At 41.9% G+C, this 25,064-nt stretch overlaps 2 protein-coding genes across 3 annotated transcripts; one reads left to right on the forward strand and one right to left on the reverse strand.

The window, feature by feature from the left end:
• The first annotated feature begins 93 nt into the window (after positions 1–93).
• Positions 94–8,772, forward strand: LOC306822104 (trifunctional enzyme subunit alpha, mitochondrial-like). The gene is made up of 21 exons (XM_079340842.1): positions 94–196; positions 630–671; positions 1,251–1,321; positions 1,494–1,627; positions 1,872–2,010; positions 2,111–2,230; positions 2,355–2,457; positions 2,576–2,698; positions 2,845–2,963; positions 3,263–3,319; positions 3,438–3,547; positions 3,636–3,770; positions 4,420–4,591; positions 5,674–5,760; positions 5,978–6,118; positions 6,233–6,301; positions 6,458–6,571; positions 6,734–6,815; positions 7,088–7,202; positions 7,293–7,441; positions 8,359–8,772. The coding sequence occupies exons 1-21, from the start codon at positions 130–132 to the stop codon at positions 8,502–8,504; spliced, it is 2,295 nt and encodes a 764-aa protein (XP_079196968.1). The 5' UTR covers positions 94–129; the 3' UTR covers positions 8,505–8,772.
• A 79-nt stretch (positions 8,773–8,851) lies between these two features.
• gareml (GRB2 associated, regulator of MAPK1-like) lies at positions 8,852–23,208 on the reverse strand. 2 transcript variants are annotated; one of them, XM_079340883.1, is made up of 7 exons: positions 22,788–23,208; positions 18,888–19,028; positions 14,311–14,441; positions 13,982–14,147; positions 12,307–13,148; positions 11,198–11,367; positions 8,852–10,357 (listed from the first exon to the last, which is right to left on the reverse strand). In XM_079340883.1, exons 1-7 carry the CDS (start codon positions 22,897–22,899, stop codon positions 9,760–9,762), a joined length of 2,160 nt encoding a protein of 719 aa, XP_079197009.1. In that variant the 5' UTR covers positions 22,900–23,208; the 3' UTR covers positions 8,852–9,759. The 2 variants fall into 2 exon arrangements, with proteins under 2 accessions (XP_079197009.1, XP_079197010.1); XM_079340884.1 differs by lacking the exon at positions 22,788–23,208 and adding an exon at positions 20,837–21,082.
• Between the last annotated feature and the right edge of the window lie 1,856 nt (positions 23,209–25,064).

The following is a 25,064-nucleotide window of genomic DNA, read 5'->3' on the forward strand; positions in this document are numbered from 1 at the left end:
AGTGTTTAGCCACCTGTCGGACCTCTTGACCAAATATCGATGGTCTTGACGCTCCAGCGCATCCAGCTGTGCGCGTGTTTGATGTAAATGGTCGCATTAACATTTTAGCAGGTGGAGTCTCAGGTGGATATGGCGGTTGTTCGTGCTGTCGGTGTTTTCTTCAAGTTTGCAATTAAGAAATATCCTCTATTATCAGGTATGTTGCAAATCGACACTTTATTACCGCTATTCTAATGGCAATAATTATTATGATTTTTTTTTTTCATTTTTTAATTGCGTTTAAAAAAACGTCTTGACAAAGACTTGTCATCAGAGAGATGAGAGTTTTCTATTGAAACTGAGATAGTTTTGAGTTTCTGAATAGCCTATAGCATGCATTTTTCTTCTTTTATACTTTTTAGAGCAACATTTGTTTATTTACAGAGCACCATTCAAACAGTTCAAGAGTTAAAAGCGATCAATGTTGTGATATTACGAACATTAACAGACATAATATTGAGCAAAAATAACACATTGAAATATAAAACATAATAAAGTAGTTTGTTGTTAATTGGGTTAACATATTAAAATACATTAAACTTGTGCATTTTCAACATCTCATTGTTTAATTCTTTCTGTCTGTTTCCCAGGTCATGCAGGCCGCAGCTTCTCAATGTCTTCAACACTGGCAGGTAAATAGAAGCTTTTTATTGGCGCATAAATTATAAATGATTAATTGAAGATCAGTCCAGAGGTGAGTTAAACAATCCTTTCCGACATGTTCTTCTTCTCTGTTACATTATTATGCAAATGCAAGCTCAAACTTAAAGTTGTTTGCGTTGTAAACAATCTTAAACAACCATCTTTAAGTTGCCTTGTAGAGTTTTCCCTCCTTACAAACAAGAGTTGTGTTTACATGCCATGTTGACTCATCAACACTATTCTATCCTAGAGCTGTAACAGACATTTTAAAGGGGTGTACTTCCTTATTTGACATTTTTTTTATGCAGATTCCTGTTTATACAGAGATCTCATGCTGTTAAGTTAGTCTAAAAAACGTTCCAGTTGCCTTCAAGCTTGTTTGTGTTGCCCTCTTGATTCCAACAGTTCGCTCTATGCCTAAGTGCCTTTAAGCCACAACGTTGTCTTTGTATACTTTTGCTGTTGATGCTAATCTTCTCCTAGGATAATGTGAAAACAGCAGAAATAGGCATTTTACAATAGTGCTGGCCCTTTTGACTATAATTGTTTTTACTGCTCTGTCCATCAAGCTCGAACACACGTCAGCTACGAGCTCAAGGATGAGGTGGCAGTTGTGCGACTCAATGATCCAACAGCCAAGGTGTGTGTGTGTGTGTGTGTGTGTGTGTGTTTCACTACGGGGGAAGGTGTAAGCAAGCAAAGAGGGTGGTTATGTTTGTGACAGACCTGACTAGTGTCCCACTGACAAACTTCACATGATAAATCAGTGTATGTGTGTGTGTTTGTATTAATGTGTGTTCCTGTCCATACAGGTGAACACACTATCGCAGCAGATGCAGTCTGATCTGAAAGAGGTGATGGAGGAGATCTGGACGAACAAATCTGTGAAAAGCGCCGTCTTCATCTCCAGCAAGCCCGGCTGCTTCATCGCCGGAGCAGATATCAAGTAAACCTCAATTTAGGATGGAGTTAACTAAAGTTTAAAACTGTTTGTGATGCATGGTGCACCATTGACTGCATATAGCAAGTAGCATGTAGGTTAAAAGTAAAAGTGCAGGCATTATGGATCGCCTTTTATCAGCACTCTTTCTAATGTCAAACAGGGGGCGACTATTTGTTCCTATAAAATGTCTCTTCTTCTTACTGTGCTAAACTAGAAAGAAACAGAAATCCTTTTCTTTCTTTTCTAGTATGATCCAGTCCTGTCAGAGCAGCGAGGAGGCCACACGTCTCTCTCAACAAGGTCAGAAGATGTTTGAGAAGATTGAGAAGTCACCCATTCCTATCGTTGCTGCCATCCATGGCTCCTGCCTCGGTGGAGGCCTGGAGGTAAAACCCTTTTTGTGTGTTTGTGGAGATAGTTGTTTTTAAAATGCTGAAAACTAAGATTTGACCACTGATCTTGGATCGATCTTGGCTATTTCTGTAGTTGGCGATCGCCTGCCAGTACAGAATCGCAACAAGAGGCAAAAAAACGGTCCTAGGGACACCAGAGGTCATGCTGGGACTTTTGCCTGGAGCGGGTGGCACTCAAAGACTTCCTAAAATGGTATAAAAACAAACGCACTATCATCAGTTATCTTCCTGAAATAACGGCCACATGCTTGGTGTGGGGAGATTAAAGATACACATTAATCTGCTTGCGTATGTGTGTGTGTGTGACTTGTTTGTAGGTGGGTCTCCCTGATGCGTTTGACATGATGCTGACAGGAAGGAGAATCAAGGCTGATAAAGCCAAGCAGATGGGCTTAGTGAACCAGATTGTGGACCCTTTGGGTATGTTCTAACTTCAGCATTTGTCTTTGCTGTGTTATGTGGAAATGAAAATCCTGCACTCAAGCTGGAAACTTCCACAGTTCTAAGGAGAAGTTTAAACCATGTTTGTTCACTCCAGGTCCTGGATTAAAGCCTGCAGAGGAGACGACGATTGAATACCTGGAGCAAATTGCGGTGGGCGTGGCAAAGGATATTAGCAACAAGAAGGTTCCCCTTACAAAAGAGAAGAGCCTAAAGGAGAGTGAGTGAAGCCTCGTTTACACCAGTTACCCTTCTCTTCAATAATCATTCAAGCTTTGTGAAAGTTTAAGAAGAAAATGGTCTTGATACAACTTATAAATGGTAAGAGAAAATGTGTTGAATGTCATCATGTATCTGTGCCCGTAGAGCTGCAGGACAAACTGATGGACCTGGCTCCAGTCAGGAAGAAGATCTACAAGACAGTCAGTGAGAAGGCCAATAATATGAGCAAAGGCCTCTACCCGGCTCCGGCCAAAATCATTGAGGTAATAAGTTACGAACAGGAAGCAAAGAAATAAAATAATGGTAATAATCTACTTTTCTGTGCTTTTCTAAATACTCAAAGATTCTTCAAAAAAAAAAAAAAAAACAGTGAAAAAAATACGAGGAAATCTGTTGGTCTGTTGAGTCTGTTGGTGGTTGTAAAGATGTTGAAGAGGTCAATTTTTAGGTATTTTTTTGAAGTTGGAGAATGAGGAGAAGTCTCTGAATTTTTTTTCTTTTTTCACATTTTTTATTTCCATATGATGTTGATTGTGTGCATATCTTGTGTTTGGTTGTGCAGTGTGTCCAGATTGGGCTTGAGCAGGGCAGAGAAGCTGGTTATCTAGCTGAATCAGAGGTGAGACTTTGAAAAAGCAGACCATAAAAAGTACTTTAATGTTTATTTCAACAGTCTCTTATATCATACACATAGTTGAATTAGCTGAATTCTACTATGTATTTTTTATCTTACCCAGAACTTTGGGAAGCTGGCAATGTCAAAAGAGTCAAAGGCTCTGATTGGGGTTTATCACGGTCAGATAGCTTGTAAGAAGAACCACTTCGGGGTCCCAGAGAAGGAAGTAAAGTAAGAACTCTGATGAGTGTTAAAGTTCTTCACATCACCTAAACCATTTGCTACACTTCCTCAACATGCCATATGTTTTCTATTTCAGGACGATTGGGATCTTGGGTGCAGGGCAGATGGGAAGTGGTGTAGCTCAGGTATCAATAGATAAAGGCCTGACCACCATCCTGAAGGACGCCAATGTGGAGAGCATCAGCAGGGGGCAGGAACGGATCTACACAAGGTTAGATCATGAAAAAGACACCATTGCTCCTAAATTCTCAGCACACAACACTAAAGAGAGGTTTTGACCATATACACATCGAAGCCATTTTCCAGTGACATCCACCTCAGAAGGTTTAACCTCCTGTTGAATGTTGGTCTGATGTGTTCTTAGTTGTAAACTGTACAAATCGATTTAATCAGAAAATGCTGAACAGTGTAATGGAAGAACAATGAGCCATATTTTAGGTCCAAACAATATATTACCCACTAGCCTCCATCAGACAAGAACTAATGTTAGCATTCACTTGCTGCCTAGCTAAAACTGCTTTTAGCTAAAACTGCGGTTAGCTAGGAAAGGGCAAACTGCTAACATCCCTTTTTGATGGCGTGTGGTAGAAAAAAGGATTTCTAGTTAACTTTAATGTAAGAAAGGTAGGCTGCTCATGTTAGCTTTGTTTCTTGTGGTGGCTAATATTTTATCAAATAAGTAATTTTACAATAGATATGACCAGATACCCAACGTCTTTTAATTAGTTAATAACAAAATCATTACAACAGTGTGACATTTGTAAGGAAAATGGCTGCTCTTTTGAAATTTGGTGAATCAGAATTAGAATGAAACTTCATTTCATTAGAATTGTGAGTGTTTTCTTTGTCTATGTTTTTAGTCTGGACGGAAAGGTAAAGAGGAAATCCATGACCTCTTTTGAGCGGGATGCCATAATGTCCAATCTCTCTGTTCAACTTGACTACTCTGGCTTTGAGTCTGCTGACATGGTGATAGAGGCCGTGATTGAAGACATGGATATCAAACACCAAGTTCTCAAGGAAGTGGAGGCAGTGAGTACTATCTCCTTCTCTGGGATTTCCCTTTAGTGTCACCTTGAGAAAAACAACAACAAACGCCAGTGGACTGTTAAAAGAACAGTGTACAGTTTGTTCGTTGGCCCATTGGTCACAATCAGCAACAATTCCTTCATAATTTGCAGAGAAAAAGAACCACATTCTTCAGATTCACTTTAAGTAGGGTTGTAGGGTTGTGAGCATTAACTGCTGTATGTCTCTGTTGGCGATTTCACTATAGCTAAGGACCCAGCACGGTATGGTCGAGTTCCCACCAAGGAAATAGTGGAAGTTTTTCTTGGCCTCATCTGTAGTTAACCATGTATAAACAAGGTCTGAAATTTATACATTGATTTTTTTAGATTGTGATTAAATCCTTGTTATTTTATCATTTTGATGCACTGTGGATATGCCTCTGCAGATATGCAGTCTTTCTGTAGTCACAGTGAGGAATGTTTCATTTCACCATAACAAGTTCCCTTTTCTGTAGTTACATTAATTTTGTATAAACTTCTATCTTCTGAAAAGTCATTTATTTATTTAAGAATAAAGGGTTGCAGGGTTGAAATCAAACATCAAATAAAATACTGTCAGCTTAAAACGGTGCAACATTTCAAAATAAAAGCCTGACCATTTTTATTTTTAAATTTGAAATCATGGAATTTCAAACATGCAATTACAGATGTTATTAATTGTAATCAATAGCGATTTATCTGATTGAAATTTTTGATTGCCCAAATTTTAATTCAAGGGCTTGGGCCATTTGAAGTGCATTTGCAGGCTTCAGAGTAAGTCAGACTCTTTCAAAGTAAATAATGAACCTGAACGCCACTGGTCCTTCATATAACATAATTTTCTAGTCCCTGCTTTACAGCGAGATAAGATCTTCATTTTGACTGCAGATCTAAACTTTTGCATAAAGATTCAATCTTTGAAAGCCTTTATCTGAACTTTAATAAGTTCTGACCAGGACCGAATGATGTTGTACCTTTTTAAACTTTTCAGAAGTTACTGACATCCTTTCTTAAAATCAAATTGAATATATTTGGTATTTGTGTTTTCTCTCTCTCTCTCTGCAGGTGATCCCCCCTCATTGCATTTTTGCCTCCAACACCTCGGCACTGCCTATCAAAGAAATTGCAGCTGCCAGCAAACGCCCTGACAAGGTCTATAATACTATGATTACACAATCTTTTTCACAAGCATCCCTGGATAAAATTGCACGTTCACTATTGAGTTTAGTGTCATGAAAGCTTGACCACAAGCTTGTTGTGTACATCGTGGCTAGCCACATGGATTTAATTAGCAGGATGCAAAAAGTCAATCAAACTTCTGACACAAACATTTCACCTTCAAGTTGTTTCCTTTGTTTTGCATGTGTAGGTGATTGGCATGCACTACTTTTCCCCGGTGGATAAGATGCAGTTGCTGGAGATTGTTATCACTGATGAGACATCCCAAGACACCATAGCCTCTGCTTTTAATGTTGGACTGAAACAGGGCAAGACTGTCATTGTGGTCAAGGTCAGTGTAATTCTGAAATATTACTTTATGTATCTCAGTTGTCTTGTAGCTTAGCATAAATATTTTATGTTTTCTTAATCTTCTTTCTCTGTCTGCTAATTCCCTGAACTTCAGGATTGTCCAGGGTTTTACACCAATCGCTTTGCGCAGCATCTGGTGTTAGAGGCTCTAAAAAGACTACGGGTAAGCTTGAATTACGACTTGCCTCTGGCACTTATTTCCTTTATGGACACTGCAGAAGGTCCCATTGCAAAGATCAGAACTTGTTGTTTTGAATCTCCAAATATACTCCAAAATACTGCTGAAGGATGATGGCCTGACCTTTGTTTTGTTAAACAGGAAGGTGTGCCGTTAGAGAAACATGAAGAAATAGGACGGAGAGTTGGTTTATCCATGGGAATCCCAATGATTGCTGATTTAGTTGGTCTTGACACAGTACTACACATTCAACAGGTAATTTTGTCTGGCGAGTGGAAACTGAAGTTGCCATTCAGGTTGATGCCTATGCAGTTGAATTCACAGGAGCATGCATTCACGTGCATGCATTGCATGTATGAAATTCATGCTACTGTTTTGTTTAAATAAACACGTCTCTTTGTCTGTGCGTGCTTGTAGGATATGGCTGATGCCTACGGTTCTCGTTTTGGAGGAGTGGAATTGGAAATTTTAGAGGTGCTTATCGAGAGAGGCTTCAAAGGTACAACTTTAATGAGAATATAATCATTACCTAGTCATTTCTAATAACTCATGCCACCAGTATGTAATATATTAAAATCCATGTTGATGATGTGCTTATTGACTGAATATTCAGCTAGATCATAAAACAAACGTGTTTCATTGTTTATCCAGACAAAGATAGGTATACATTATTAATATTGATTATTTTTATTATTATGTTGAGGGTTTTTTTGTATGACTTACTATATGTAGCGCTTAATTAAGTCTGACACAAGTTAATTTATTTCCTAGGTAGTAAATCTGGAAAAGGATTCTTTCTATATGAAAAAGGAAAAAACTACAAAAGTGTGAATCCTGAAGCTGTAGAAATCATCCAGAAATTTCAAACGCCAGCTCAGCCGACAGTGTAAGATGACATCCTCTAATTAATCAGAACCTCACCCTCTCTGATCTTTGTCTGAAAAAATAAATGCTTTGGCTTTTGTTTTTATTGTAGTTCCTCATCAGACTGGGATTTCGAGCACCAGTTGATAAGCCGAATTGGGAATGAAGCCCTGCGGTGCCTCGAGGAGGGAGTCCTGAGAAACCCAGTAGAGGGAGACATTGGAGCTATATTTGGAATTGGCTACCCCCCAAGTGTTGGCGGTAGGTCTCATTTTAAGGGAACCAAGCGACAACCTCTTGAAAAATGAAGTCAATGCGGAAGTTTAACCTCCTGCAGTTCGTTGAGTGTCCGCTTGAGGTTGGCTCAGGAAAACCAGAAGTCGCGTACACATGACTGGCAAAAAGCCAATTTTACAACATAAAGAAACGTTCTTTACAAACTAGTCAAAAAAATAATAATCAAATAGGTCTAATACGTTTTTGTCATCAATGGCACACACTGGGGTCTGAAATGGCTTTGTTTTCATCCATCCATCCATCTAATCTTAAAACCCGCCTCAGCTCCAGCTGATCAGCCTGTCGTTAGGTTGACTAACATTTGGCGAAGATGGAATTGCAAGCATGGTGGCTCCTGCCAATGAGCCTCGACAGCTCGCTGCAGTAACAGGTGGCTGACGTCACTCAGTTTTCGTCCACAAAAATGTTCAGTCTGTGGTGTGAACTGACGTATGGCGGCAACAGCCAGTTTCCCGCAGGTATCTAAAGAACTTACAACAGCCAGTTTTCCGCAGGTATGTAACTTACATACCTGCGGAAAACTGGCTGTTGCCACCATACCTGCTGTAGATTAGCTCTTAGTTAAATCCATATCATGTAGAACGTCTTTGGCTTTTCATCAATATCCAGGTCAGTTTTTTAAGGATGTGTTTTTGGGGGGCATTTTTGGGGCTCGCAAAGACAGACAGGAAATGTTGGGATGGGAGAGTGGGGGATGACATGCAGCCAAGGGCTGAGGACAGCTTCAAACCTACGGCTGCTGAAACGAGAACGAGCCTTCTTACCTACCACGCGCTCTGAGGCCTGTTTTTTTTCATCATGTATAAATGTGTAGCCCAGTTAGTGTTCGTGTGTGTTTATGTTTTTTTTTAGTACTAACTATAATTATCGTGTCGGTGCAGGTCCGTTCAGGTTCGTGGACACGTTTGGTGCAGAGCGTCTCGTAAGCACCATGAGGCGATACGAAGAGGTTTATGGAGCTCCCTTCACACCCTGCCAGCTTTTACTGGACCACGCTAAAGACCCCAGCAAGAAGTTTTACAAATGATCCAGTTCTGGGACACTATGTAACTTGTCCAACACCGAGAGGCAGAAAGTCCCGCCCCTCCCTTGGGACACTGTGGGAACAACAAGTAACTTCATCTTTTGTCTCAACACGACAGAAAGATTCACTGTGGATAGCAAATGTTCCTATTTCATTATTCCTGTTTATAATTTTATAGCCTGACAATTCTGATATTGTGTTATCAGCTGCTCTCACATGATAAAACCATAAACATGTTTGAATTGTATTTGATTAAAAAAAACAAAAACACATTCTGATCTGTCTTATCTTTTCTGGATGTTTTTTTTTTTACTCTGAAGCAGTCATCAGCAAAAAGCTTTACAAACACATGACTTGTAATTTCATTTATTATAATGCATGGCTAAATCAGGCTGAGGTACACTTTAAAAAAAATCTATTTTTTGAGGCAGTGGAAAAGTTCTGTTACAGTATGGCACACCTCTGCACGTGACCACAGACAGCAGGACGTGTTGTGTCACCATCTGAGGGAATGTTAATAACAATTAAACCATCTCAAAAGCACAAACGTGATACAGAGAACGTTTTATCCAGCCACGATTTGGTTAGTAATCAGTACCAAGTCTCAATAACATCTTTACTGGTTGCTTCTTACTTTAATAGTTGTTTTCTTTTTTACAACTGTCTTTTCATTATCTTGAACACTTCTTAAGATTTCCAGGTTGAGCTGCATGTACCTTTAAAACCTCATCATGACAAATTAATTAAATGAAGATCTCAAGAAAACAACTGGGATTACACATAAATTGAATAAATATATTGTATGGCTGCATGTCCGCTACAGCTTGTGAACTCTTAATTAAAACTGAAGGCATGCTTTTCCCTCGTATCAGATTTCATGTGCTGAAGGCGACACAAATCCACGTAGAGCTGAAATCTCTAGAGTGAGGATGATGGATGTCTTTCTGCCCCGAAAACAAATTTAAATAGAAAACGTTCAACATATAACACTCTGTTTTAGCCATTTGTTAGTAAACCTAGTAGTCCCACTCTGTAACTCATACAGTCTTTTTTTTAATAAACTTGTGGTATAAAGCCAATGTTCAAGGTTTTTGTACCACAAGGTGGCGTTGTTTCCTTCAGCAAAGTGTCAGCGTAAGTCACGGGGGCTCAGCAGTCGCTTGGTTCACAGTGGAAGGCACATTCAGGACGGCTCAGCAGCCAACAGGCACATTTACAGGACTGTGTGCATGTGTGTGTGTATGCGTGGGTGTGTGTTTTAAATCTTCGGCCTCCAGCCCTGAATGAACTGTGAGATCTTGGTGACATGGAGTCGGCTCAGGTGGAAGTCCTGTGACAGGATGTCCTCGGTTAGCTGCACCAGGAGTCTGCCATCGATCCGCTCCCTCTGGAACACGCCCACCGCTGCCTCTGATAGGCCGATGAAGCGAAGGCATGCAGACACTTCCTCTAATGAAAGCACGGAGAGGTCAGAAGGGGGACGCCAGGTTGGATCAGGGGGCGTGGACAGGCCCTCAGTTATTCCTGTGGACGTCCCCCCCCCTTCTGCGCCTCTGGAAGAATCAGTCGTTGGGTTGGTGGTGGGCTCAGGTGAGGGGCAGGGGGACTGGCGGTTGAAGGGGTTTAACGCCCCAAAGGGAGCGAACCGGCTCTGTGGAGGCGGCCTCAGTCGAGGTCCAGAGGAGGTAAAAGAATCCACCCATGGCTCCGCCCAGGCGGCCTGTGCTGGCTGTGGATTGGCTGTGCTGTCTGCTTGGAGAGCAGAGGTGGGCTCAGGACTGGCGGGGTTTGGGGCGGGGCAGTCGGCCCAGGAGCACGGGTAACAGTAGAGGGAAGCATCCGGAGAGGGCGAGCAGCTGGGACAGAGCAGATCGAAGTGCATCAGTCAACATGATTTTAAAAAACATGTTTGAATAAAATCAGACACATGGTGTTTGGATATACTTTGTTTTAATCATTTCTTATAGCAGCAAGTCATTTTTTTTTTCAATATGGTCATCACCCTCGTTGGGTGTCACAACACCCCCATTTTTATAGAGACACAAAGAAGACAACTGATGGCATCCTCTCAGTGGAAAACAGCAGACACAGTAATATATCATCGCCCTGACTCGTGTTATACAGTTGCTGAATGGCTGGTTGCCAAATTAATTTAAAAAAAATTTTTCAAAAACATATGGCACCCCAATTACTTTTCCCTGCCAACTTGACTCACTGCGTCACTGCTTCACAAGTCCTCACAGTGGGGCTCATGACACGAGCGAGGCTAACATGAACAGAGGTTAATTTACCGAGGAAGAAGACAGCAGGATAATGTCGGATATTGGTGCGAAGAAGTTAAAGGAAGAAGTGTGATCAGAAGTGGAATCGACATCAAATGGAAATTAAAATCCTGCATTTTTAATCTGCAGTTAATCAAATGTTGCAGTGTAATATTCAGAATGGCTGAATCGTGATATTATCGTTACTTGGGGCCACGTTTTGTATCTTGTCGTATCCTTTTGTATCCAATCAGATCATGACTTAACCCAAGCTAACATAATGGCTTTATTAGCCCTTGAAGACTTCTTCCTGTTTGTGAAGGAAACCCCCTTCCAAGGTAAAACTGGGTCAATGCTAGAAGAGGATTTCAATTCTCTCAATATAGTGTTGGGGAAAAAAACCAAACAAACAAAAACAACTCATTCCTGGCGTACCTGTCCTGAAGTCCCGAGGAGTAGAAGGAGAGGTTGGGCCTCGGGGAGGTGGAGGCTTTGGGGAAGCGAGGTGGGACCGGAGGGCTGGGGGCCGGGCTGGAGATGGATCCTCCTTTAGAGCAGCGAGGGGGAACCGGAGGGGCGATCAAGTAGCGGCACTCCTCTCTCACCTGCACACAATAACACACACAAACAGAAAATCAGACTTACAGCATCAAAAAGTGAACTCCTAAAACGAGACTTTTCCTGGGGATTTGTGGAGAATGTGTGTGTGTGTGTGTGTGTGTGTGTGTAAGAGAGAGAGAGAGAGTGTGTGTATTTGCTTGTCTCAATGTTCTGCTCGGTAAATGTCAAACTTTGTGACCTTTACACCTCAAACAGACGCCTCACACACACTAGCAAGCTCTGTGCACACACAAACACAGAGGGCTTTGGGAAGCTAAATATCAGGGACTGAAGAACATGGTGTGCGGCAGGCTATAATCCAGCCGCACTGCACACGTCAAACCCCCCCACGCACCCTCGTTGTACGCTGCCATCACTCTGACAGGAAAAAAAGTTCATCAAGGCAAACAAGCGAGATCATTTCCTCTTTACAAACACTGGAACACCAAAGCAGGGAAGCACGCTCGAAAAACAAAGTTCACATCTGCAAACACTGTGTGGTGGTTCAATAAACCAAGTGTTATTAAGATGCTGTACTCGACTCCATTACCAGTGCACATGGGTTAGCAGCATGTTGCTCCTGCTAACTGTACACAGGTGCTACGAAGTCAGACAACTCCCTCGTCTCGTGTTGAAATATTTAATGCAGCTTGTTGTGTTTTACACGAGCGTTGCATCCTTCTGACACAGCGCACATGTTCCTGCTTGCTGGTGATCACATATGTATTCATGGGCTGTAAGTGTAAAGCTGCCTTTCCAGGAAGTCAGAGTGTGTGTGTGTGTGTGTGTGTGTGTGTGTGTGTAAATGTGGTCAGTGAGGTTTAAAAGCCAAAATGTATGAATAATTCAAAGCAGGCTTCCTGACTTTTAACAGGCGGATGCTGCTGCGGACAGATAACAAGGCTGACAGACAGAGGGACTGAAAGATGGACGGAGAGACTCACAGCATCAGATTTTGGAGGTACTGGTGGCGGCGTGGACACTCTTGTTAACACGGTGCCATCTAACGAAGAAGACGAGTGGAAGGAGATGAGGTTGGGCTCCTTCCCCAAGCTCTCTGGGTTCTGATTGGTCCAAAGTTCCTCGTAAGGGATTTCCTCGCTGGTCCTCATGTCTGCATCAGTCCACTCAGGAGTCATATACTCCCGCTCCTCACCTGGCCCCTCCCCCAACCGCTCCCCGAGAGAGTCTCTGCAGCGCTGCAATAGGCTGTCCGAAACCCCGCCCCCGTACCCGCACATGGAGAGGCGCTGCAGTGCTGGCGCTAACGAATCCTGACCCGACACACACATGCGAGATCGCCGCGGGCTCACACACTCCTCTGTCATACACTCCAGCTCTGGTCTGGTTTCTCTCACGGCCCGAGAGTAAGCATCCGGGTCGAAGGAATGTCGCAACAGAAGACTCTCCAGAGCCGCCGTGTGGACAGAGGCGTCCGCTACATTAAAGCGGGGCATGCAGCGCAGCAGCAGGAAGTGTGATGGGGAGACTTCCTGGTGTCGGAGCACCATGCAGAGCACCACCGTCTTACTGACGATGTTGAGCAGCTTGTAGCGGTGGCCCTCTCGGACAGCGTGGCGGTCGTAGGTGTTGCGTGGCGGTCGTGAAGGCACGGAAACGTTGACAGGGAGGCGGACCCTCTCGATTATGCTGCGTACCGTGTGCTCTCCTCCCAGCATGCCTTGTTCAAGGGGAGAGCGCGTGCAAAAGCGTCCACGACAGCCAAAGGGCAGGCTGACGCTCTGATTGGTGCGATGGTTCATGCAGACCAGACAGGGAGTTTTACCTGAGGAGGAGAGGACACACACAAAGATGCAGAGTAAAGGAAGAGTCCAGAGTGGATCAAAGATGGACAAACATTTGGAGGTCCGCCTCCTGACTGACTGAAGCAGGAGCTTCAGTTTGTTCCAGCTGAGGCTGTTTCATATGACGTCTGCTCCATGGCAACAGCTTCATGGACTGGTTTATTTATGTATCATGAGACAAAGATGAATATGAAAAAAAATATAATAGAAAATAATATTAAATAGTATTTACAAACAGTGGTGTAGTATAATTCATCCATAATTCAAATATTAGAAATAATTTGGACAATAATCTAGAGTGGGAATCCCACCCCGGCTCCATCTGTCCAGCTAACTTGTATGATATATTTTTTAAATGATGACTATCATGTTATAGAATATGAACATTTATTTTTATAGTTTATATACATATTTTTCAATGTGAAGTTCTAAATAAATAAATATTTAAATGACCTACAGATTTTAGATAATACAATAACAAAAACAACAAATAGAATAAAAAAACAAAACGTTTAAATCTTTATGTCCAAAAAGAGACATCACTATGAATGTCCGTCTGTTTCATCAAGTGAAACTCCTCACATGAGATTGAACCTGCACCTAAATACATTTTTCGTTGTGATTGGCCGACCTGAACCAAGCAAGACAAAATTATAGTTTTGTTTTTTTTAAATTAACAAATATATTAATTTTCAGAGGGGAGACATTTTCATCCCATAGATTTTTGCCAGTCGTCTTTTCTCTTTCTCATGTCTACACATCTCCCATGATTGAGCCCTGAAGATGGACTACACAGAAGTTTGACCTTACTTACTTCGAGGCGTTTTCCCCAGGCGTCTCAGGAGCGCGCTCAGTCCTGTCTTTTCCTTGGAGGGCGTGGCACAAAGAAGCTCTGCCTTCCCCATGAGTGACAGCTCATCTCCAGCCTGCAGAGTGAAGCTGTAGGGCTCACTGTCCTCGCTGAACTCGCCTGAGACCACCTGCAGAACACACGTGCATGGATGTGTGGATATGATGCATGACACAACGTTGAATATGATAGTTTATGAAGTAACCTGATACTGAACACATACAGTAATCCAATTTACAAAATAAGATAAAGCCAGTCTGGTAAAGGGCTGTATGTGTGTCAGGAAAACAAACCTTGACGCTGAAAGTAATCGTCTCCATGACGAAGACTCTGTCAGGGAAGACTCCAGCAACTTCCTCCACACTGGCAAAATACTGGACCGGATCCCTGACGTCTCGGTCCTCATCCAACAACTTGAACTTCCCTGCAGAGAGGGAAAAAAAAGAAATGGAAAAGGAGGCCGTAGAAGGATTATGAAGGGAGGTAAAAAGATGGCAGGAGGAGGGAAGTATGTTGGTAAAAGAAGAGAAGGAATGAAGGAAGGAGAAAAAGGAAACAAAGGAGAGAGTGGAGGAAACAAGAAGCCATTTTACCAATGAACTACAATCCTCAGAGTTACAAGAAAATCTGCAAAAGTCAAAGTGACCCAAGGTGTGAGTGCAGCAGGTAAACATTTATCGTGCACATGAATGAAAGCTGTATCCTGTAACGAGTGCAGAAGCAGAGTGATCACTTGAATAAGGCTGCTGCATATTCTTTTCTTCTTTTGACTCTCGATACTGGACATGATGGTAACAGATGAGCTGTACGTGAGTCTGCAGTAACAGACACTTTGCTGTTCTGCACAATTCTGCAATTCAGCTACGCAATCCCAGAAAACTTAGTAACACATGTCACTTATTCAGTTGAGTTAATGTAGCTAATAACAACGGCGCGTGAGTTAGGTCCACAGACATCGCTTTTTGCGCTGACAGCGCTCGCTTTCAAGACAAAACCAGTGTAGTTTAACGGTTTCAGTTTTTGGCGCCCTGAACTCTAAGACGTCTCCGGCATCAGCTAAAAAAAAGTCAATGTCACGTCTCCCTCACAGACCAATCAGAATCAAGATGGACTGATTCTTTTTTTAATTTATTTCTACTTCTCTTTTCTGAGTCTTTACATTTTTACAGCAAACGTATACAAAACCACACACACACACACACACACACACACACACACACACACACACACACACACACACACACACACACACACACACACACACACACACACACACACACAGGACTCACAGTTTGTACCAGAAGCATACAAAGACACCTCCGTGACCTGTGTGACCTGGCACCAGCTCTCGGCAAATCAACAGCCGAAGGGGTTGGCATGGCAACCTATAAAGGACCCCCATTCTCACGCGGCGCAGACACACATCACCATGGAGACTCTCACACATACACTCACACACACACACACAACTCTCTCGCTCTCTTACCCTTTCTTCCCTCCTCTGTCTGTAAATCTTTCACACTCTCCGGTGTCACGGTCCACTGACTCTGACTTCTTGAAACTGTAAGTGTTTGAGGCTTGTTCCACTTTCTGATGTTTTAAAAGCCCTCCTGAGAATGCACGCTAAGCTTCAAATCAAATCCCATGATCCTTCATTCTTATTTAGCAGTTTATGGGATTACATTTAACTACTATAAACCTCTGCAGACCCTCTTTTTTTGTCTCCTTTCGAGTCAGAGTGTTTGTGCATGTGAGGGAGAGAAGGAGAGACCAGAAAGTTTCTTTGTCTGTGAGGCCGAGCAGAATACCAAACTCCGCCGTCCTCCTCGCCAACACCTCCCTTCCTTTTCTCCCTCCTCCCCCCCCCACCTAACAATTCAGGCAGGGCCCCAGGGATAAGGAGCTTCCACCCCATGGAACAACACCAGCAAGAGCTACTTCTCAACACAACCCAGCGACCTGCTTTCAGAACAAAAGTGACAGATTCAGGAGAAGTAAACAGAGCCACCGGTAAACATAAACACTAAACCAGTTCTCTCCTAAAACTCTTGGTAGAAAGAGGATTATCTCGAGGGGGGGGAAAACAGAATTAAGATGCAGTAACATTTGTAAAATCTATAATTACTATCTCAAAAATGTTCCCAGAAAATAAAACTGAATCACTTTGAGGCTTTTAAATCCTCGCACACAAAGCTGGTTCAGCATTACAAGGATCTCTGTGGCGCCACTTGCTTCCAAGAAACCCATTCATTCATCTTTTCTGTCCTCACACAGTCAGTCATCCTCCCTCTCATTGACAGAGGAGGAGACAGACGGAGAGAGAGAGAGAGAGAGAGAGAAAGAGAGAGAGAGAGAGGAGAGGATAAGCAGGAGGGAACATCCTGTTGTCCGTCCCCAGGGGAAAACCTATATTGCTCTCCTGCAAGGCTTATTTAGACTTCCTGTATGAAGTCATCACACAGACATTAGCTCATCACCGGTGATGTCTCTCATCCAACAACAACTCACCTGTCATGTGGTGCTAAAAGTGTGCATGCATTTAAATGGGACTTGTTGGCTGGCGTTTTTTTTTTATCGTGTCTACCGGAATGCATCGTTAAAATGGATCACAGCTCAGAAGGTTATTGGGTTGATGTAACACGATGTCTAACTTTACACAGGAAGCTAAACCTCTCCCGAGCAGTCCCCTGGCATGATACAAGTCTAAGGCGTGACTATAAACACCTGGCGTGACGGAAGTGACATATTGATAAGAAACTACAAAGATAATGGATATCGGGGCAGTGGATTTAGGGGTGGCTGTGGCTCAGTGGGTAGCGTCTTCGTCTCCCAATTTGAAGGTCGAGGGTTTGATCCCCAGCTCCTGTGAGCAACATATCTGATGTGTCCTAGAATGTCCGACTTAGCAATGAGCCTCCTTTCAGCTCATTATTACTGGACCTTCTCCCGGTTGACCATGCTAACAAGCTAGCTACTAGCAAAATGGTTATATGATGAAGGGTGAAAACACAAACTTTACATTTCCTACATACTCTCTGCTTTTCTTTTGGTACAAATGTGATGCATGCTATCAGTCTAACTTATGGTGATATCTGAATACAGTCATCAATGAGACTTACACTATGCTACATATTTATGCTATCCGACTTCATGGTCGAAGCTAGTCTAGTCCAGTTTGTGTTAGCCCACCTTTGAGGAATTCGAGTTGGTACAATTTCAGTCTGACTGACATGTTTACAAGGATTTTTAAAGAGCACTTTTAGTCGGACTAACACCATAAATTGACTTTTTTCAAACTGCATGTTAACTGTATTCACTATTAGGTTCCTTAATAGCCGAGTACTTGACCTTGAGTTGCTTATTTCATGCAGCTAAAAGCTCATATTAATTGTCTTCTGCTTCTGACCAAAATGACAATGAGCTCACCGGCCCTCCCTCCCATTCAAATATTCGTTCATTCTTCTGAAAAAAGAAAAGAAAAGAAAAAAAGAAGTAGCCTGAGAGGCATCGTTTGTGTGAGGTGACATCAGCGCTCCATCAGAGGAGGAAACAGTGAAGAGGAGGCATTAGGATCTAGTTACACAGCCAGTGATGTGACTGGTCAGACAGTCTGTACAATGAGACGGTGCTGATGGAGCTCCGGTGAGGTCATAGTGAGCAGACTCATTCAGCAGAAAGGCGGCAGGTCAGTGAACAGGAGGAGTCAGGAAAGGTCATGTGTATACTGTATCTACAACTGGTTCTTTTGTTAATGTGACCTGAGTTGTATCAGGGCCCCTGTGAGGAGTTTTTATCAGCTCACAAGAAACACTAATACTGATGCCGCTGTTACAATACATATATGTGTAGAGCTTAAACGAACTGAAGCAAATCCCATGAATTAATCATTTTGAACAGTGCATGTGAACAAGGAGGCAAGGAAATGTAGACAGCAGGAACTCGAGGAATACAAAGGAGAAATCCTTCCTGCCTCTTATCCCATATGCTCTTTTGTAAAGCATCTCGAGATAACACTTTTTATCAACTGGCACCGTACAAATGATGATTGACTGATTTACTGAGGTGCTAGCTGTAAGCGCAGAGTTTAACATATGTATATATTTATTGGATTTAGACTGCTCTACTAGTTACCTTAGCTGCGTTGTTATTGATGAGCAACAGGAGTGACAACTGGCTCACTGTGTAGAAATCTCTGATGTCATCATTGACTGACATTCATTCGGTCGGTCGCCGCTTGTTTAAAACACACCTAACAGCTTGGTCGGTATTTGCCACACAGCTCCACCTCTTCATTCAACAAGCGGATATTCACTGTGAATGTTTCAATTATGTGAGACTGTTCATCTAAAAACTCCTTCTTGATTCTGGGAGTTAAAACTTTCTTTTTGTCTTCTGCCAAATCTTCAAGGTGTAAGCTTTTGACTGATACCTGCTGAGAAAGTTTACCAAAGTTGAACACTAGAAAACAGCAGACTGCTCCACTTTCACTTTAAATATCCTGATCCATCGAGGAAGATTCACATCAACTTTGTTCCCAACTGAAGAAAATGTCAAGTTGACCTTGTTGTATTTTGTTTATCTTTGGATCATGGGGAACAACCGTCAGACATTATTACTTGGCTGCCACTCTCAGTTTAACAGCGTGATCCTTTAAATGAGTTTAATATGCCTGTTGGCCTTAAAGACACATTTTCCCCAAACAAGAATAGAGCGAGTGGAACATGTTGAACTTGGGGTTTTCCCCCGGAGGAAACAAACATTTCAGTCACAAAATGCTTTTCAGAGAAAGGTTGAACTTTTGACTGACCATCAAGACGTGTTTATGTAAGACTGTTGAAATCTGTGTGTGTGCGCGTGTGTGTGTGCTCACCCTGGTACTGCAGAGGGATGTCAATCTTGGGTCCGATGACGTAATGTCCCTCCTCTAAGCTGTGGGCGGTCACTGTGGTCCACTGACGACAGGAGTGTAAGAGCACCACATCCTCCTCGGACAGACCCTCCACACATTCACCTGTCGCACACACACACAGAACGGGATTAGGATTGAAGAAATAGCCCATAAAATTAAAAAAGTCGTGCAATAACGCAAAGCAAGAGGAAGCAAACTTCCCTCGACACATGCAAACATTCAGGATTCTGTATACATAATTACCCTCTTCCTTGACTGTTCATCAGCTCCAACCTACTCATCAGGGCCCACAAACAACTGACAACCCACTATTACACTGCCCCCCTACCCCTACACACACACACACACACACACACACAGAGTTCCAGCTTAAACCGGGGCCATCGTGTCGCACAACAGCATTGATTTCTTCTGAAAGCACAGCAGTACAACTCAATCACAACACAAATACACATCTCTCTCTCTCTCTCTCTCTCTCTCTCTCTCTGTCACAGTCAGATCACAGGGAGGCTTTATGTTCCAGCTGCTGATGAATGGCTGCTACTAAAAACCCTTTTAAGTGTTTGTCGCCCGAGGCTCGACACAATACTCCAATATTTTGCTGCAGGTCAGTTGACATAATTGTGGCTAATAGAAACATGTTTTTTTTTTTTAGTACTCAAAGCATCTGTACACAACATTAATGCCATTTTCCACATACACGGGACAAGTCAAAGTCTGTGCTGTCAACAGATTTAAATGGGAGCTACAGAATAAGAGTTACTAAATGGTACCAACAAAAAGACTTCAGAGCCAATAACTGGAGGATACCTGAAAACGTATCTCCTTTGCAAACACAGCTGTTAACGCTCTGACACGTCTGGAACAAACAGGATCGTGCAGGCTAATGCATGAAGCCCAAACAGAAGAATAAAAGTAGTCCCAGCTGTTATCAGCAGCATAGATAGAAGTAAAAGTAGAATGTCTACTTATGAACGTGGAAACCACCTCAAGGTAAAGGTATCTTTAAAAATACTCAAGTTGTGAATGTGACACCCTCATCTGCATTGAATAGTGACTTTAAAATAAAATCAATGAAGAAAAAAAAGTACAAAATGATCATATGAAAGATCCATCATATACGAAAGAAAGGTATAGTAGAAAGGGCTACCTGCAAATTCCACTTGAAACTAACATGAGGAACTTTTGGTTTGGGTCCATTTTGGATCCCCTTGTGGACAAAGCGGTACCTTTTATATCTTTGCTGAATCGATATCTAAAATGCACAATCTGGGTTTCTAACAAAAAAATTATCCAATTCTGCTGCCAAACATTTTACTCACTTTGAATCATGTCTGACGCCTAACCCATGGTCACATTTACAGGCATTCCAAATGACTATAATGAATATGGGTACAGTGGGAGAGTTAAGACTAATCATCATCAATACTTACATAAATCAACACCGAGCTAATCGAAATAAAGTTTGTGATTAAAAGATAAAGTTTCTGTGGGTGAGACATCACTTCTCGGTCTACTGCACATCGTATTTAGCAGTGAACCAGTGATGGAGAAAATTATTCAATCTTATCAAACATGTTCTCCTGTAATATTACAGCTCACAACGAGCCATCAGTACTTATTACAATTTATTTCATAAGCATCTTCAAACTCCTCAAAGGACACCAAATGTTACTAGTTCCATTGCTCACAACCATAGCTAATTTCCCTCTGGTTGGATGATTAAATTGTTGCACTCCATGTGATTTTGGTTATCTGCACGTAATGTATTGAGATGAAGAACACTAATTGTTTGCTATATCTGTAACTTAAGCCAAGTATTTAATATGATCGTAAGCAGTCAGGGACATTCATGTTGACGGCGACCAGGAAAACCCCCATCACAGTGAATTACACCCCCACATACTTACACAGCACTGACACACAAGCTCTCCGTGAATAAAACACAGCTTTTGTTTGTTGTTGCCCATGTGAAGTTATGAGGGAAAATTTTTTTGCACAAAATGCTGACATCATAGCATGCTGTAAATAACTAACCACCCTCTGTGTTGGCTGGTTAAGAAAACATGGCTTCTGTTAGGTAACTTAAGTTCGTGTTCATACACTTCTGCATGCTCAACTAATCTCTCGATGATATGCACAGGCGCGTGCAGAAGTTCAGCATGGGGGGGGGGGCGCTTTCATTTCTGCGTAGGAAAGTTGAAGGTTTTTTTTTCTCCCAGTCGCTGCTCGTTAGTATTCACAACATTCACCGACAGATTACATCATTTACATATGAAAAGAATTGAGCAGCACTTGAGTAGCACAACAGACACTTTGTGGCTTTCCGGGCCTCGCTGGACTGGAACAATTTTGGCCATGACACCCATCGACGGTTCCCAAAGTAAAGGCACCAAAATCTGGTGAAGCAGGGAATCGTGTTGGCGGTGAAACATGAAACAAATCAATAGAAAAACTGGGTCTATTTCTTTTTTGAATGACTACCCGACGCAAGTCATTGGGGTTGGAGTGAACTGGGGAAGTCTTGTGTCCGAGCTTTACTGCTTCAGCGACGTCAAGCTCGCAGGAATCCAACAAATGAAGACCGGAATGTAGACCGCCGTGGCTTAAAAAAATAAGAGTGCCAACGTAACCTGTGAATGAAACTTGTCAATATAGCAGTTTGTCATTGTCCATCAATAATACACACACACACACACACACACACACAAACACACACACACACACACACACACACTCAAAGGAGCTTTGGTTTGACCAATGGTTATCAGGAAAGCAATTGTCAATCAAGACATGGTCATGCTGTTTTTAGCATGTGTATCAGCCGGAGTAAAAAAGAGGGACTACTTTAGCAGCTGAGGTTGAGATACAATGTTTTTAATTCTTATGCCATCTTAACGTTTGGCAAGTGTTGCACAGGAAACATGAACTCGTCTTTAAATGATACAGACTTCTAAAAAGCGGTGAGAGAGTCTCTACTCACCATGGTATTTAGGCAGGACAAATCAAGAGGCTCACATTTTGGTAAGACATGAAAATACTGTAGGCCTACTGCTGACTGATGTCAGCTTTCGTTGTTTCCAGACCATTTTGATTGATTGACAGCTATCAGCGACACACACAAAAAACCTTTTTAGTAGCACTACAATAAAGCATTATGGGTTTATTATGGATTTAGCGTATGATAAACAAGTATAGTGTAAAACATAAGGAACAGCAGATAAACTATAAGTTAGTTCAAGCTAAATTGCAATTTCAATTATTTGTATTTAGTATTCTTCAAAGATGGGCCACACAAAACAATCATAAGCACTTTGTGCAATATGGAAATATTAGGGATGAGATTTTTGGTTTAAACAAACGTGTTATCCCTGTTAAAATCTGTGTGCCCAACACATAGTGTAGAATAATTCATCTTTCCCTATTGGAGAATGATTTTCCATATATAGGCCTATTTACTTTGTTTATCCAAGTGTTTATTTTCTCTGACAATTGTGTTTAACAATCACTTATTTTGAAGGGTTTTACCGGAAGCTGCACTTTCCTCGTCACTTACTGACCCTTAAAATCCTCCACAGATTCTTCGAAAATTGCTGCACTTGTTTTTTACATGCAACAAGCGTAATTTACACTCAGACAAAAAAAAACCTCGAAAGAAATATTCCTCGAAAATATAATGAAGTTTAACTCGTTTCCTGGCAAAAAAAAACAAAACATAAACTGAACTTTATTTTTGCATCACGCTGTCACGCTTATCACAATAGCGGTGACATGAAAAGACAGAGAAATGACAGCTGTGGAAAAAAAGTTGTGCAGGCGCGCGCTGCAAGCTCGAGGCACCTGCGCGAGGAGGTGTCTTACCGTGGGCGAGGCGCACCAGGGTGGGCAGACGGAACTTGCTGACCACCGCGTCCAGCGGCAGCGCCAACGGGCTCCAAGTGATCTCCGACAGGCTCGCCGACAACTTCTCCATCCTCCCGGGTCATCACGGTACCGGAGATAACGGTGTTGATAGAAGCGAAGAAAACGACGGTGGCGTAAATGACGATGATAGCGATGAAGCGGTGACTGTCGAGAGGGATGGTGGCGGTATGATGGCAAAGAGTTTCGCCATGTTTGACTGTGAGGAGAAAAAAAAAAAAAGGAGCGCAGTCACAGTCAGTGCGCACGAGTGGTGGGAGGGAGCGCGAGCCCTCTCTTAATCTACCCACTCCCACACACTAAGAATTAACTAGCAAATTCAATCAAACTTATCTTGTAGTTTCCATCGTTTTAATCTAAACATACAAGTCAGAAATCCCTGCATCTTTCTATTTTTATTGTTTCATAAACAATTCGCGTTTTTCCATCAGTGTGTCCACGTGCGCTCTCTCAGGTAAAGGTAGAGTTCGGACCATTTTCTTAAAACATAAACTCATAGTAGGCTAATGCTGCTCAATCAATCAACACCACTTAAGGCCTACATGTGTGGTGGTGCCTGTGACCCCGTCCCGTGTCTGTGTTATTAAGTTCTGGTTGACTCTGGACTTTTCAGGGTTTGTTTTCACAAATCAATGACAGAACTTCTGGTGAGTTTGGGGATCAATAAGACTCAGTGTCTGGAGTGGACACCATTCACAACTTTTCCACTGTCAAAAGTTGAGAAGGGTACCAAAATAACTCAATGTAGGGTCCTACTTTTATGGTACCATTCTGTTGGGTGCCAAAGCCAATCTGACTGAAGGGTGGAGCGAGACACACTGCAGTCAATCGATTGGTTGATGAGAGTTTTCACTTCCCATGTGACAGAGGTAACTTTAGCATGTGCTAAGGCATATAAGAGGATTTTTATATTTAGTCCTCCATGCTATAAAAATCCTAACAGCAGGAAGCAGCTCCCTTTGATGCTCAGATCAAACGTTCATTTGCATCACAGTAGAACAAATTAATAAACGCCTACACACCGGACCAGAATTTCAAAGCTCCTGTGAAAGAAATCAGCTACTTATCTACATGACATGTTGACCAGTTTAAGTTGTGGATGGTTAAGGGAATTGTTCATACTTTTGGAATCTTTTCATTGTAATTTAATTTTTCAATTTAATGAAACCAATGAGATTTAAACAAAATGTATTTCCAACAGTAGGCTAGCTGTGGTTGGTGTCAATCTAAAGGACTTTTTTTTTTTTATTGAGGACAAATAGGACACAGTTCATATCAGTGAAATCACTACAGTACATACACAGTATTGATGGTGCAGAAGAGAAATCACTTTATTCTACTCTTCAACCATTATTAAACTTCAGGCCCCAGGCAGGACTCTGTTCAACTCACTCCCAGTTCAATGAACCAAACTGCCGGCGGAACTGATTCAATTGCAATTGATTCATGCCAACATAACAGTTTTGATGGTACAGTTCTTTGTGTCATATGTGAGCAGGTCAAAAGTTCACAGAGATGTACGCTTTAAATGTAGTTTTAGTTTAAGCATGATTTACAACAAACCTACTGACAGGTTAGATACTGTTTATCATTCTTGTGAAGTACACTCCCCCCAATCATGGGTTTTTAAAGATCTCTAAAGACTAACCAGAGACCAAACACACTGCTGTGGTTTGTCTATTCAGGTAAAGTGTAAACTCATACTGTGACTCATTGGCCATGTTAACGCCTTACTAATTTCTAATCGCATCAGTTTTCTTTTTATAAATTAATTCAAGGCCACAACTTTACAAAAATGAAGTCAAAGAATAAAAATAACTAGCTAGACTTGACAGGTCTTACCAAATTTCCCCCATATGAGGGATCAATTAAGTGTAAACTTTTCCTTAACATAAATTGTACTAAGGATTTTTCAAATCAAGCACCTACTTCAAACCTTTTATGCAGCGTTGACAAAGGCATAAAGAAACTCAAATGTGTTTTTACTTGTTACAACAGCCTTATAGAAAGTACTTTATATTCCAAGTGTCAACAATTGTTTATTATAACATTTCTTCAAGTTTAAGTTTAATAGGCGTCTTTAAAAAAGCAGAAGTTGTACTGATTGAGGATGCGAAATATTCTAACTCATTTTAGGGGGTTACATACGTCCTACACAGTTGAGAGACTTCCACAGGTTAATTCCACACCCTTTTATCTTATTTCTTGCATGACTTC

This window comes from Symphodus melops, assembly GCF_947650265.1.
Source record: "Symphodus melops genome assembly, chromosome: 1".
Classification (NCBI taxonomy): domain Eukaryota; kingdom Metazoa; phylum Chordata; class Actinopteri; order Labriformes; family Labridae; genus Symphodus; species Symphodus melops.